General features: G+C 61.8%; 1 protein-coding gene across 1 annotated transcript; it reads left to right on the top strand.

Moving 5' to 3' along the window:
* The first annotated feature begins 378 nt into the window (after positions 1–378).
* LOC136305419 (V-set and immunoglobulin domain-containing protein 8-like) lies at positions 379–14,224 on the top strand. The gene is made up of 8 exons (XM_066208666.1): positions 379–427; positions 2,508–2,683; positions 7,307–7,508; positions 7,776–7,811; positions 8,299–8,466; positions 10,441–10,563; positions 11,583–11,736; positions 13,087–14,224. The coding sequence occupies exons 1-8, from the start codon at positions 379–381 to the stop codon at positions 13,250–13,252; spliced, it is 1,074 nt and encodes a 357-aa protein (XP_066064763.1). The 3' UTR covers positions 13,253–14,224.
* Positions 14,225–15,401: the final 1,177 nt, after the last annotated feature.

Genomic DNA, 15,401 nt, shown 5'->3' with positions numbered 1-15,401 from the left:
CTGGCCCCGGTGGCCGCCGGCCGAGGGGCCGGTCCGGGGGGGTGGGCTCCGCGCCCGGAACCCCCCCCGGGGCCCAGCTGCCACCTCCGGCCACCGCCGGCTTTGTCCCCGCGTCCATCCCCATCCGCGCTCGGGCTGTCCCCGCCGTGTCCCCGCGGTGGCCGGCCGGGGTCCGGCGGGCCGGGCGCTGCCGGATTAATTAGGGGGTACGAGCGGAGCAGGGCGGCAGCCACGCACAGCTCGGAGCCACTCACTCATCCCGCAGGAATCCTCCCCACGGGGAGGAGCGGCCCCGGCCCAGCGCCTAAAAGGGCCCCGCACGGGCCGGCTGCCCTCGGAGCCTCGGAGCCTTCAGCGTCCTCCTCCTCCTCCTCGGCCATGGCAGGGCACGGCGCCAGCCTGCTCCTGCTCCTCGGGATCCTGCCAGGTAGGGCGGGAGGGACCCCGCGATGGCGGCTGCCCGAGGGAGCCCGGGGATGCTCCGGGCGTCACTGACACACCTGCGGGGCAGGTGGCACCGAGCCCCGTGTGTCACCGCGGCTGGCGGGGGGTGACAGCACCCGGGGGACAGGACAGGTGGCACCGAGCCCCGTGTGTCACCGCCGCTGGCGGGGGGTGACAGCACCCGGGGGACGGGACAGGTGGCACCGAGCCCCGTGTGTCCCCGTGTCACCGCCGCTGCCCCGTGTGTCCCCGTGTCACCGCGGGTGTCAGGGGGTGACAGCACCCAGGGGACAGGGCAGGGGGCACCGAGCCCCGTGTGTCACCGCCGCTGGCGGGGGGTGACAGCACCCGGGGGACAGGGCAGGTGGCACCAAGCCCCGTGTGTCCCCGTGTCACTGCGGCTGGCAGGGGGTGACAGCACCCGGGGGACAGGGCAGGTGGCACCGAGCCCCGTGTGTCCCCGTGTCACCGCGGCTGGCAGGGGGTGACAGCACCCAGGGGACAGGGCAGGGGGCACCGAGCCCCGTGTGTCCCCGTGTCACCGCGGCTGGCAGGGGGTGACAGCACCCAGGGGACAGGGCAGGGGGCACTGAGCCCCGTGTGTCCCCGTGTCACTGCGGGTGTCAGGGGGTGACAGCACCCAGGGGACCGGGACATCCCCGCGGGCGCCCGATGTGGGAGATGTGACCCCCGGGTGTGGGGTTACAGGTGTGGGGTGTTTGGGGCTGCAGGTGTGGAGTGTTTGGGGCTGCAGGTGTGGGGTGTTTGTGGCCGCAGGTGTGTCGGGGCACAGGTTTGGGGTGCGATAGGTTCTTGTGCCCCACGGCTGGGGAGCTGCAGGTGTGGGGTCAGGGGATCTCGGGGCACAGGTTTGGGATGCCCTGAGTCCCTACCCTGTCCCTGGACTCCAGAGGGTGCCAGGTGTGGAGTTCCAGGTGTGTCGGGACACAGATTTGGGGTGTGATGGATCCCTGTTCCCTGTCCCTGCTCCCCACAATTTGGGGGACTGCAGGTGTGGGGTTCCAGGTGTGTCAGGGCACAGGTTTGGGGTGCCGTAGGTCCCTGTCCCCCACTGATGAGGTGCTGCCAGTTGTGGGGTCAGGGGGTGCTACCAGGTGTGTGGGGACACGAATTTGGGGACCCTGCACTCTGCAGGTGGGGAACTGCAGGTGTGGGGTTCAAGGTGTGTCAGGTCACAGGTTTGGGGTTCAGTGGGTCCCTGTGCTGCAGGTGTGGGGTTCAAGGTGTGTCAGGTCACAGGTTTGGGGTTCAGTGGTCCCTGTGCTGCAGGTGTGGGGTTCAAGGTGTGTCAGGTCACAGATTTGGGGTTCAGTGGTCCCTGTGCTGCAGGTGTGGGGTTCAAGGTGTGTCAGGTCACAGGTTTGGGGTTCAGTGGTCCCTGTGCTGCAGGTGTGGGGTTCAAGGTGTGTCAGGTCACAGGTTTGGGGTTCAGTGGGTCCCTGTGCTGCAGGTGTGGGGTTCAAGGTGTGTCAGGTCACAGGTTTGGGGTTCAGTGGTCCCTGTGCTGCAGGTGTGGGGTTCAAGGTGTGTCAGGTCACAGATTTGGGGTTCAGTGGTCCCTGTGCTGCAGGTGTGGGGTTCAAGGTGTGTCAGGTCACAGGTTTGGGGTTCAGTGTGTCCCTGTGCTGCAGGTGTGGGGTTCAAGGTGTGTCAGGTCACAGGTTTGGGGCTCTCTGTGCCCCATCCCTGGGTCAGGAGCTGCAGTTGTGGGGCCGGGCGGGCTCTGGGTGTCATTTTGGGGGGTGACAGCGCCGTTTCGGGGGGTGGCAGTGCCATTTCGGGGGCGCTCTGGGTGCCATTTCAGGGGGTGACAGTGGCATTTTGATGGGTGACACTCCCGTTTTGGGGGGTGACAGTCCTATTTCGGGGGGTGACAGTCCCGTTTCAGGGGGGTGACAGTCCCCTTTCGGGGGGTGACAGTCCCCTTTCGGGGGGTGTCAGTCCTATTTCGGGGGGTGTCAGTCCCCTTTCGGGGGGTGACACTCCCATTTCGGGCGGCGACACTCCCGTTCGGAGCGGTGACAGTCCCGCTGTGTCCCCAGCTCTCCTGGTGGCCGTCAGGATCAACGGCAAGGGCCGGGAGGTTCTGTACCTGGCCAAGGGCGACTCGGTCAAGCTGGGCTGTCCCTACGTCCTGGAGCCTGAGGACAACGGACCCCAGGGCGTGGGGATCGAGTGGATCCAGATCCAGCCCGAGAGACCCGGCCCCGAGAATGTGGTGAGGGCATCGGGCACGCCGGGGAGGGGTCAGGGGGCTTGGGGGGGCTCGGCGGGGACGGGGGGGACAGGCAGGGACAGACAGGACAGGACAGGCAGGGACAGATAGGACAGGGAAGGTGCGGCAGGGTAGGAAAGGTCTGGAAGGACAGAGAAGGACCGGCAGGGTCTGGAAATGCCGGGCAGGAAAGGGACAGGGAAGGGACAGGCAGGACAGGGAAGGGTCAGGCAGGACAGGGAAGGGACAGGCAGGACAGGGAAGGGACAGGCAGGACAGGGAAGGGACAGGCAGGACAGGGAAGGGACAGGGAAGGGACAGGCAGGACAGGGAAGGGACAGGGAAGGGACAGGCAGGGTCTGGAAATGCTGGGCAGGAAAGGGACAGGGAAGGGACAGGCAGGACAGGGAAGGGACAGGCAGGAGAGGAAAGGGACAGGCAGGACAGGGAAGGGACAGGCAGGACAGGGAAGGGTCAGGCAGGACAGGGAAGGGACAGGGAAGGGACAGGCAGGACAGGGAAGGGACAGGCAGGACAGGGAAGGGACAGGCAGGAGAGGAAAGGGACAGGCAGGAGAGGAAAGGGACAGGGAAGGGACAGGCAGGACAGGGAAGGGACAGGCAGGACAGGGAAGGGACAGGGAAGGGACAGGCAGGACAGGGAAGGGACAGGCAGGACAGGGAAGGGACAGGGAAGGGACAGGCAGGGTCTGGAAGTGCTGGGATGGGAAGGATGAAGCAGGACAGAGAGGGCAGGCAGGGAAGGGAAGGCTGGGAAGGGCAGGAAAGGTCTGGAAGGACAGAGAAAGACCTGGTAGGACAAGCAGGGTTTGGAAGCCCGGCAGGACAGGAAGGGACAGGGAAGGTCGGGAAGAGCAGGGAAGGGACAGGCAGGGTTTGGAAATGCTGGGATGGGAGGGATGAAGCAGGGCAGACAGGGACAGGAAGGACAGGGAAGGGACAGGCAGGGTCTGGAAGTGCTGGGATAGGAAGGATTAAACAGGACAGGCAGGGCAGGGAAGGTCTGGCAGGGCAGGAAAGGCTTGGAAGGACAGAAAAAGACCTGGCAGGACAGGCAGGGTTTGGAAGCCCGGCAGGACAGGCAAGGACAGGCAGGACAAGGTGGGATGGGCTGGGATCAGATGGAACCCAGGTGAGCAGGCAGGGACAGGGAAGATCTGGAAAAGCAGGGAAGGACCAGGCAGAGTGTGGAAATGCAGGGATGGGACGGATGAGCAGGGACAAGCAGGACAGGCAGAACAGGGAAGGTCGGGAAGGGCAGGAATGACCAGACAGGGTCTGGAAAGGTTGGGCAGGAAAGGGACAGGCAGGACAGACAGGACAGGGAAGGACCAGGCAGGGTGTGGAGGGATGAAGCAGGACAGGCTGGGATTTGGGATTTGGGATTTGGGATTTGGGATTTGGGATTTGGGATGGGATGGGATGGAGCCCAGGTGAGCAGGCTGGACAGGTTGGGACAGGCAGGACAACAGGACAGGGAAGGTGTGGAAGGGCAGGGACAGGCAGGGCAGGGCAAGACCGGCCAAGGCAGAGGGACAGGTGGGGACAGGCAGCGTCTGGGAGTGCCAGGCTGGGACAGGCAGGGACAAGGACAGGCAGGGAAAAACAGGGACAGGGAAGGTCTGGCAGCGTCTGGGAGTGCCAGGCTGGGAAGGACAAAGCTGGGCTGGGCTGGGCGGGGATGGAGCCCAGCCGAGGAGGCAGTGACAGGCAGGACAGGTACAGGCAGGTACAGGCAGGGGAAATAAACAGGGACAGGCAGGGAAAAACAGGGACAGGCAGGGAAAAACTGGGACAGGCAGGACAGGTACAGGCAGGTCCAGGCAGGGGAAAAACTGGGACAGGCAGGACAGGTACAGGCAGGTACAGGCAGGGGAAATAAACAGGGACAGGCAGGGGAAAAACTGGGACAGGCAGGACAGGTGCAGACAGGTCCAGGCAGGGGAAAAACTGGGACAGGCAGGGAAAAACTGGGACAGGCAGGACAGGTCCAGACAGGTCCAGGCAGAGAAAAACAGGGACAGGCAGGGAAAAACTGGGACAGGCAGGACAGGTACAGGCAGGTCCAGGCAGGGGAAATAAACAGGGACAGGCAGGGGAAAAACTGGGACAGGCAGGGGAAAAAAAAAGGGGGGGACAAGCAGGACAGGTCCAGGCAGGGAAAAAAAAACAAGGACAGGCAGGGGAAAACAGGGACAGGCAGAGAAAGGAAGGAGCAGGCAGGGACAGAAGGGACAGGAAGGGACCAGACAGGGACAGAGAGGGACGAGGAGGGCAGGGAAGTGCCAGGACAGACAGGACAGGGAAGGCCAGACAGGCAGAGGCAGGGAAGGAGCAGGGACAGGCAGGAAGAGGCAAACACTCAACCTGAGAAACCCCACTGAGCCAGAGCACAACGCAAAACACCTGGATGTGAACCCAAAGCCAGCCTTAAACTGACCTTAACCCTAACTGCAACCCAACCCAAACCAAACTGTAACCCCAAAACCCACCCTTAACCCAACCCAAGCAACCTTAACCCAACCCCAACTTAAACCAAACCCTAATTCTAACCCAACCCAAGCCAAACTCCAACTCAACCAACCCGACCCCAACCTTAATCCAAACCATAACTAACCTTAACCCTAAACTAAACCAGACCCAAATCCTAAGCCAAACAAAACCAAGAACTACCCCAACCACATCCCCAACCAACCTTAACCCAACCCTAACACAAACCCCAACCCAAACCCTAATCCTAACCCAAACCAAACTAACCCAAAACCTGCCCTAGCCCGATCCAACCAATGTTAACCCAACCTAAACCCAAGCCTAACCTTAACCCTAACTCAACACAAAACAAACCCTACCAAAACCCTGCCCTGAGCCTAACCCCAACCAACACTAACTCAACCCAAGGAACCTTAACCTTAACCTAAAGCCAAGCCAAACCCTAACGCTAATCCCAACCCAAACCCTAAATGAGAAAGCTGCCCTAAGCACATCCCCAACCAATCCTAACCCAACCCCAACAACCTTAACTCAAACCAAACCCAACCCACATCCGAATCCTAACCCAAACCAAACCCACATCCTAATACTAACCTAACCCACATGCAGATCCTAACCCAACCCAAACTCTGACCCCAACCAAACCAAACTAAACCCTAATCCACCTAAACCACATCCCCAACCCCACCCAGCCCTAACCCAACTCAACCAAACTTAACTCAAACCCTACGGCAAACCCAACCCAAACCCAAACCAAACCCAAGCCTAACCCCATCCCCAACCCCACCCAACCCAAACTCTAATCCTAACACAACCTAAACCCAACCTAAACCCAACCCAAACTCCAACCTAAACCCAACCCTCAACCGAAGACTCAACCCTAACCCAAACCCGACTGTAATCCTAACCCAACCCCAACCCAAACCCCAACCCTAACCCAAATGCAACCCAATCAAACACAAAACCAAAACCAGAAACATACCCTAACGTAACCAACCCAAACCAAAACCAAACCGAAACCAACCCAACCCAAACCCAACTCAAACCCAAACCAACACCAAACCAAACCCAAACCAAACCCTAATCCTAACTCAACCAAATCCAAACCAATCCAACCCAAACCAAGACAAACCCAAACCCCAATCCTGACTTAACCAAATCCAAACCAAACCAAACCCAACCCAAACCAAACCCTAATCCTAACTCAACCAAATCCAAACCAATCCAACCCAAACCAAGACAAACCCAAACCCCAATCCTGACTTAACCAAATCCAAACCAAACCAAACCCAACCCAACCCAAACCCTAATCCTAACTCAACCAAATCCAAACCAACCCAACCCCTAATCCTAACTTAACCAAATCCAAACCCAAACCAATCCAACCCCAACCCAAACCAACCCAACCCAAACCCAACTCAAACCCAAACCAGCACCAAACCAAACCCAAACCAAACCAAACCCTAATCCTAACTCAACCAAATCCAAACCAATCCAACCCAAACCAAGACAAACCCAAACCCCAATCCTGATTTAACCAAATCCAAACCAAAACCAACCCAACCCAAACCAAGCCAAACCTAAACCCCAATTCTAACTCAACCAAATCCAACCCAAACCAAACCCAAACCCAACTCAAACCAAACCCTAATCCTAACTTAACCAAACCCAACTCAACCCAACCCCTAATCCTAACTTAACCAAATCCAAACCCAAACCAATCCAACCCCAACCCAAACCAATCCAAACCCAAACCTAACCCAACCCCTAATCCTAACTTAACCAAATCCAAACCCAAACCAACCAAACCCAAACACAAACCCTAATCCTAACTCAACCAAATCCAACCCAACCCAACCCCTAATCCTAACTTAACCAAATCCAAACCCAAACCAACCAAACCCAAACACAAACCCTAATCCTAACTCAACCAAATCCAACCCAACCCAACCCCTAATCCTAACTTAACCAAATCCAAACCCAAACCAATCCAAACCCAACCCAAACCAAAGCCAACCCCTAATCCTAACTCAACCAAACCAAATCCAACCCAACCCCACCCCCGCCCCGCCCGGCGTCCCCAAGGCCGCCCTGACGTCCCCACGCGTGTCCCCAGTTCCTGTCCTACCAGGACCACCACGTGAACTACGGCAGCGGCTCGGGGCTGCAGGACCGCGTGGCCTTCGTGCAGACGGACCCGGGGCAGCGCGACGCCTCCATCCGCCTGGCCGACCTGCAGGAGAGCGACACCGGCACCTACCAGTGCCGCGTCAAGAAGAACACGGTGGCCGTGCACGAGGTCATCGTCACCGTGCAAGGTGAGGACACTTCCCCCGGTGGGGGCCCGGTGTCACCTGTCCCCTCCCCGCCCCGTGCCGAGGTGGCGTTGGTTTGGTGTGGTCGTGTTCAGTCTTCTGGGGGCAGTGGCGGTGTCACCTGTGCCCTTCTCATGTGACCCTTGGTGGCCCTAAAAGTGTCACCTGTGCCCCTCTCATGTAGCCCCCACTGGCACTGGTGGTGTCACCTGTGCCCCTCTCTCACGTGGCCCCCGGTGGCCCTGACAATGTCCCCTGTCCCCCCTCCAGGTGGCCCTGACAGTGTCCCGTGTCCCCCCGCCCCAGGTGACTCCTGTTCCCCCACTCCCAGGTGTCCCCTCTCCTGGGTGGCCCCTGGTGACCCCGATGTGGCTCTGACCGCGTCCCTTGTCGCCCTCCTGTGTCCCCTGGTGGCCCTGACAGTGTCCCCTGTCCCCTCCTGGCTGTCCCCTGTGCCGTGTGACGCCTTTGATTCCCCTCGACTGTCCCTGGCGGTGTCCCCTGTCCCCTTCCCGGCTGTCCCCTCCCTGTCCCTTGTCCCCTCGGCTCTCCATAACAGTGTCCCCGTCCCCCTCCTGCGTGTCCCTGTCCCCTCGGTTGTCCCTGCCGCTGTCCCGTTGTCCCTGACGGTGTCCCCTCTGTCCCCGGTGTCCCCGCTGCTGTCCCCGCGGGTGTCCCCGCTGTCCCCCGCCACCGTCGCCGGTGTCCCCGCTGTCCCTGACGCTGTCCCCGGTGTCCCCATCGCTGTCCCCGCCGTGCCCCCGGTGTCCCTGACGCGTCCCCCGTGTCCCAGCAGAGAAGCCGGCGGCGCCGCAGTGCTGGAGCGAGGGGGAGCTGCTCGAGGGGGGCTCGGTGCTGCTGCGCTGCTTCAGCCGGGGGGGCACCGCGCCCCTCTCCTACCAGTGGGCCAAGCTGGCCGAGGGCTACGGGGGGGGCCGCCTGCCCTCGGGGACCCTGCAAGGTGGGTCACGGGGGGTTTGGGGGGTCCAGGGGGGGTTTGGGGAGGGGTCTCTGCCCTCGGGGACCCTGCAAGGTGGGTCACGGGGGGTTTGGGGGCGTCCAGGAGGGTTTGGGGGGGCTCAGAGGGGATTTAGGGGGGGTTTAGGGGGTCCAGAAGGGGTTTTAGGGGGGTCCTTGCCCTCGGGGACCCTGTAGGGTTGGTGAGACCACCCCCCTTCCCAGGGGGAGTTCTGGGGGTTTTAGGGGGGTCTGTGTCCTTGGGCACCCTGGAAGGTGGGTCAGGGGATTTTGGGGGGCTCGGGGGGGTTCCCTGGCCGGGGGTGCACGTGGCAGGGAGGGGGGTCCGTGTGTCCCTGTGTCCATGTGTCCCTGTGTGTCCATGTCCATGTGTCCGTGTCTGTGTGTCCATGTCCCTGTCACCTGTGTCCATGTGTCCATGTCCGTGTATCCTTGTCCGTGTGTCCGTGTCCGTGTTTCCATGTCCGTGTGTCCATATCCGTGTGTCCGTGTCCGTGTGTCCGTGTCTGTGTGTCCCTGTGTCCATGTGTCCATGTCCATGTCCGTGTGTCCGTGTGTCCATGTCCATGTGTCCATGTCCGTGTGTCCGTGTCTGTGTGTCCCTGTGTCCATGTGTCCATGTCCATGTGTCCATGTCCGTGTGTCCGTGTGTCCGTGTACGTGTGTCCCTGTGTCCATGTCCATGTGTCCGTGTCCGTGTGTCCATGTCCGTGTGTCCCTGTGCCCATGTGTACCTGTGTGTCCATGTCCGTGTGTCCGTGTCTGTCTCCATGTCCCTGTCACCCATGTCCATGTCTGTGCCTGTGTGTCCATGTCCGTGTGTCCGTGTCTGTGTGTCCATGTCTGTGTCCATGTCCCTGTCACCCGTGTCCATGTGTCCATGTCCCTGTGTCCGTGTCTGTGTGTCCGTGTCTGTGTGTCCATGTCCGTGTGTCCCTGTGTCCATGTCCCTGTGTCCATGTGTCCATATCCGTGTGTCCATGTCCGTGTGCCCGTGTACGTGTGTCCCTGTGTCCATGTCCGTGTGTCCATGTCCGTGTGTCCGTGTCTGTCTCCATGTCCCTGTCACCCATGTCCATGTCCGTGCCTGTGTGTCCATGTCCGTGTGTCCGTGTCTGCCTCCATGTCCCTGTCACCCATGTCCGTGCCTGTGTGTCCATGTCCGTGTGTCCCTGTGTGTCCAGGTCCATGTGCCCATGTCCCTGTCACCTGTGTCCGTCTGTCCGTGTCCGTGTGCCTCCTGTGTCTGTGTCCATATCTGTGTGTCCGTGTGTCCGTGTCTGTGCATCCACGTCCCTGCATCCGTGTCCATGTGTCCATGTCCCTGTGTCCATGCATCCGTGTCTGTGTCCGTGTGTCCTGTCTGTGTGTCCATGTGTCCATATCCCTGTCACCCATGTCCGTGTGTCCGTGTCCCTGTGTCCGTGTCCATGTCCCTGTGTCCATGTCCCTGTCACTCGTGTCTGTGTGTCCGTGTCCCTGTGTCCATGCATCCGTGTCTCTGTGTGTCCCTGTGTGTCCCTGTGTGTCCATGTCCCTGTGTGTCCGTGTCCCTGTGTCTCCCTGTCCCTGTGTGTCCCTGTCCCTGTGTGTCCATGTCCCTGTGTGTCCATGTCCCTGTGTGTCCATGTCCCTGTGTGTCCCTGTGTGTCCCTGTGTGTCCCTGTATGTCCCTGTCCCTGTGTGACCCTGTGTGTCCATGTCCCTGTGTGTCCCTGTCCCTGTGTGTCCCTGTCCCTGTGTGTCCATGTCCCTGTGTGTCCCTGTGTGTCCCTGTATGTCCCTGTGTGTCCATGTCCCTGTGTGTCCCTGTGTGTCCCTGTCCCTGTGTGTCCATGTGTGTCCCTGTCCCTGTGTGTCCATGTCCCTGTGTGTCCCGGTGTCCCCGTGTCCCCACACACCCTCTCGGCGTGGCTCAGGTGGCCCCGAGGTGACAGTGCCACCCTGTCCCCCGCAGGCCGTGCTCCGGGTGACCTCCTGATCCGCAGCCTGACGGCGGCACACGCTGGCACCTACCAGTGCCGTGTCACCAACCGCGTGGGCTACTCGGTGTGCCAGCTGAACCTGAGCCCGGGACCCCGTGAGTGACACTGGGGACACTGGGGACACTGGGGGGACACGGGGTGTGCCAGCTCAACCTGAGCCCGGGACCCCGTGAGTGACACTGGGGACACTGGGGGGACACTGGGGACACGGGGTGTGCCAGCTGAACCTGAGCCCGGGACCCCGTGAGTGACACTGGGGACACTGGGGGGACACTGGGGACACGGGGTGTGCCAGCTCAACCTGAGCCCGGGACCCCGTGAGTGACACTGGGGACACTGGGGACACTGGGGGGACACTGGGGACACGGGGTGTGCCAGCTCAACCTGAGCCCGGGACCCCGTGAGTGACACTGGGGACACTGGGGGGACACTGGGGACACGGGGTGTGCCAGCTGAACCTGAGCCCGGGACCCCGTGAGTGACACTGGGGACACTGGGGGGACACTGGGGACACGGGGTGTGCCAGCTCAACCTGAGCCCGGGACCCCGTGAGTGACACTGGGGACACTGGGGACACTGGGGGGACACTGGGGACACGGGGTGTGCCAGCTGAACCTGAGCCCGGGACCCCGTGAGTGACACTGGGGACACTGGGGACACTGGGGGGACACTGGGGACACTGGGGGGACACTGGGGACACGGGGTGTGCCAGCTCAACCTGAACCCGCGACCCCGTGAGTGACACTGGGGACACTGTGGGTGACACAGGGTGGCACCGGGATGTCTCAGGTGCCGAGGTGGCCCAAGGGTGTCACTGTGTGGCACCAGGGCTGGCTCTGGGTGTTACCGGGCTGTCCCTGGCCTCCAGGCTGGCACCGGGCTGGCTCTGGGCGGCTCGGGGTGGCACTGGGGTGGCACTGGGGTGGCACTGGGCGGCTCTGGGCGGCACTGGGGTGGCACCAGGCTGGCTCTGGGCGGCTCGGGGCGGCACTGGGGTGGCACCGGGCTGGCTCTGGGCGGCTCGGGGTGGCACTGGGGTGGCACTGGGGTGGCACTGGGCGGCTCTGGGCGGCGCTGGGTGTCCCTGGCAGCCGGCGGAGGCCGGCGGTGACAGGCTGTGTCCCCGCGGCAGGCGGGCGCCAGGCCGGCATCATCGTGGGCTCCATCCTGGGCTCCCTCCTCCTCCTCAGCCTCCTGGGGCTGCTCATCTGGGCCCTGATCGCCCGCTACCAGCGCAAGGAGTGCCAGCGGGCCTGCAGCGACTGCAGGTGGGCACCGCGGGGACACGGGGGGTGTCACTGGGCTGTACTGGGATGTACTGGGCACCACTGGGCTCTACTGGGCACCAGTGAGTGGCACTGGGCTGTACTGGGCACCAGTAACTGGTACTGGACTGCACTGGGCTGTACGGGGCTCTACTGGGCTCTACTGGGCACCAGTGACTGGCATTGGGCTCTACTGGGCTCTACTGGGCTCTGCTGGGCTCTACTGGGCACCAGTGACTGGCATTGGGCTCTACTGGGCTCTACTGGGCACCAGTGACTGGCATTGGGCTCTACTGGGCTCTACTGGGCTCTGCTGGGCTCTACTGGGCACCAGTGACTGGCATTGGGCTCTACTGGGCTCTACTGGGCACCAGTGACTGGCATTGGGCTCTACTGGGCTGTACTGGGCTCTACTGGGCACCAGTGACTGGCATTGGGCTCTACTGGGCTGTACTGGGCTCTGCTGGGCACCAGTGACTGGCATTGGGCTCTACTGGGCTGTACTGGGCTCTACTGGGCACCAGTGACTGGCATTGGGCTCTACTGGGCTGTACTGGGCTGTACTGGGCTGTACTGGGCTCTACTGGGCTCTACTGGGCTCTACTGGGCTCTACTGGGCTCTACTGGGCACCAGTGACTGGCATTGGGCTCTACTGGGCTCTACTGGGCACCAGTGACTGGCATTGGGCTCTACTGGGCTCTACTGGGCTCTGCTGGGCTCTACTGGGCACCAGTGACTGGCATTGGGCTCTACTGGGCTCTACTGGGCACCAGTGACTGGCATTGGGCTCTACTGGGCTGTACTGGGCTCTACTGGGCACCAGTGACTGGCATTGGGCTCTACTGGGCTGTACTGGGCTCTGCTGGGCACCAGTGACTGGCATTGGGCTCTACTGGGCTGTACTGGGCTCTACTGGGCACCAGTGACTGGCATTGGGCTCTACTGGGCTGTACTGGGCTGTACTGGGCTGTACTGGGCTCTACTGGGCTCTACTGGGCTCTACTGGGCTCTACTGGGCACCAGTGACTGGCACTGGGCTGTACTGGGATGTACTGGGCTCTACTGGGCGCCAGTGACTGGCACAGGTGGGTGGCACCGGGCACTGAGGGACACCAATGGGTGTCACCAGGCACGGCTGGGTGTCACAGGGACACTGAGGGACACCAGTGGGTGTCACCAGGCACGGGTGGGTGTCACAGGGACACTGAGGGACACCAGTGGGTGTCACCAACCACAGGCGGCGCCCGCGGGGGCCACCAAAAGCCGCCAAGCCCCATCCCCCACCCCACACCCCCCCGGCCCGGGGACACCCGCGGGTGGCACTGACGCGGTGTCGCGGGCTGTCCCCGCAGCACGGGTGGCACCATGCCCCGGCCCTGCGCCGCCTGCGCCCACCACTCGTACTCTCCGCACGGCATCAGCTACATGCAGTGCCAGCACGGCGACAGCGACGAGCGCGCCGCCGCCCTGCTCTGCAACGACGGCATGCGACACCAGGTGACGTGCCCCGCGCTGTGACACCGCGGGCGGCCCCCGCTGTCCTCCCCCCGCGGCGGCACCGCGGGGCTGGGGACGGCGACAGCGACAGCGACGGCGACAGAGAGAGCCCGCCCCTGAGACCGACGGCAGGAGCGGCTGTCACCGCTCTAAAACCCCTCGAAATCCCACAGAATGCCTCAAAATCGCTCGAAATTCTACAAAATCCTTCAAAATTTAAAAAGAAAAAAAATAATCCCTTCCCGGAGTTCCCCCCGCGGGGACACTGAGGTGACAGTGACAGCGACAGCGACAGCGAGAGCCCGCCCGTGAAACCGACGGCAGGAGCGGCTGTCACCGCTCTAAAACCCCTCGAAATCCCACAAAATGCCTCAAAATCGCTCGAAATTCTACAAAATCCTTCAAAATTAAAAAAGAAAAAAAATCCCTTCCCGGAGTTCCCCCCGCGGGGACACTGAGGTGACAGCGACAGCGACAGAGAGAGCCCGCCCGTGAAACCGACGGCAGGAGCGGCTGTCACCGCTCTAAAACCCCTCGAAATCCCACAGAATGCCTCAAAATCGCTCGAAATTCTACAAAATCCTTCAAAATTCCCCAAAAATTCCCTCTCCGGAGTCCCCTCGCGGGGCCACCGCAGTGCCGGCGACAGCGACAGCCCGCCCGAAAAATTGACGTGAGGAGCGGCTCCCACTGCCCGAAATCCCACAAAATTCCCCCCAAATCCCCCCAAATCCCCTCCCGGCCACCCCCACTCCGCTGTCACTTTGGGTTTTTTGCTTTATTTTGGGCTTTGGCCCCGTTTTTTACCCCCCTTCCCCGATTTTCAGACTCTCCCAGTTCCCCCCAATTCCCAAATTTCTCCCAATTCCCAAATTTTCCCCCCATTCCCAGACCCTCTCCCGGTTTTCCAGCCCCACCGCCCGCGGTATTTATTGTCACCCGCTGTCACCGCCCGCCCTCACATTTGGGCTTTTTTGGGGTTTGTTTGGGTGGGGGGGGTTTTTTTTGGGGGGGGGGGGGTGTCGGGAATTGCGGTTTGGAAAGAACCGAAAGGAAAACGAATCCCGAAAAACAAAACAAACCAAAAAAAAAAAAAAAAAAAAAAAAGGAAAAGGAGGAAAAAAAAAAAACCCGGAAGAAAGGAAATGGAATAAAATTGAGTGAATTGAGAGCGGGAGTGGCGTGACGTGGGATGGGGACATGGGGGACAGGGATGGGGACAGGGATGGGGACAGGGGAGGGGACAGACGGGGCAGGGATGGGGACAGACGACAGGGATGGGACGGAGGGGACAGGAGGTGACAGACCGAGCAGGACACTCCAAGCCAAGGATGCGACACTCGCGTCCCCAGCCCGCCCCTCTCAGCGAGCGCGGTGGCCGGAGGTGGCCTCTGTCCCCTCCCGCGGTGGCCTCTGTCCCCTCCCGCAGGGGACACGGGGCTGAGCCGGCGAACAGGGGACGCGTGTCCCTGTCCCCTCCTGTCCTTAGTCCCCTGTCCCTTCGCGTCCCCTCTTGTCCCCGTCCTCTACTGTCCCTCCGTGTCTCCCTTGTCCTTGTCCCTGTCCCCTCCTGTCCCCATCCTCTCCTGTCCCTGTCCCCTCCTGTCCCTGTCTCTGTCCTATCCTTGTCCCATCCCTGTCCCTGTCCCCTGCTGTCCCCATCCGTGTCCCTGTCCCCATCCTCTCCTGTCCCTGTCCCCTCCTGTCCCTGTCTCTGTCCTATCCTTGTCCCATCCCTGTCCCTGTCCCCTGCTGTCCCCATCCGTGTCCCTGTCCCCATCCTCTCCTGTCCCTGTCCCCTCCTGTCCCTGTCTCTGTCCTATCCTTGTCCCATCCCTGTCCCTGTCCCCATCCCTGTCCCTTCCTGTCCCCATCCTCTCCTGTCCCCGTCCCTGTCCCGGCGCTGGGACCAGCCCGGGAGGGGGCGGAGTCAACGGAAGAGGGCGTGACCACCGGAAAGGGGCGTGTTCCTTGCTAATGACGCACTTGGCCCCGCCCCCTCCGGGGCCGGTTAGCGGCCGCCAGGGGGCGCTGGCGGCGGTTGCCGGGCAACCAAACATGGCGGGGCAGGTGGGGGAAGGGACGGGGGGGAAAAATGGGGGAAAAACGGGGAAAAATGGGAAAAAAGGGGGAAGAAAGGGGGGTAAAACGGGGCGGGGAAAAGGGGGGG

The sequence above is a fragment of the Chamaea fasciata genome, unplaced genomic scaffold (assembly GCF_029207755.1).
Source record: "Chamaea fasciata isolate MVZ Bird 193981 ecotype frontalis unplaced genomic scaffold, bChaFas1.0.hap1 SCAF_402, whole genome shotgun sequence".
NCBI classification, from domain to species: Eukaryota; Metazoa; Chordata; class Aves; order Passeriformes; family Sylviidae; genus Chamaea; species Chamaea fasciata.
This window is presented reverse-complemented; position numbering and strand designations above follow the sequence as displayed.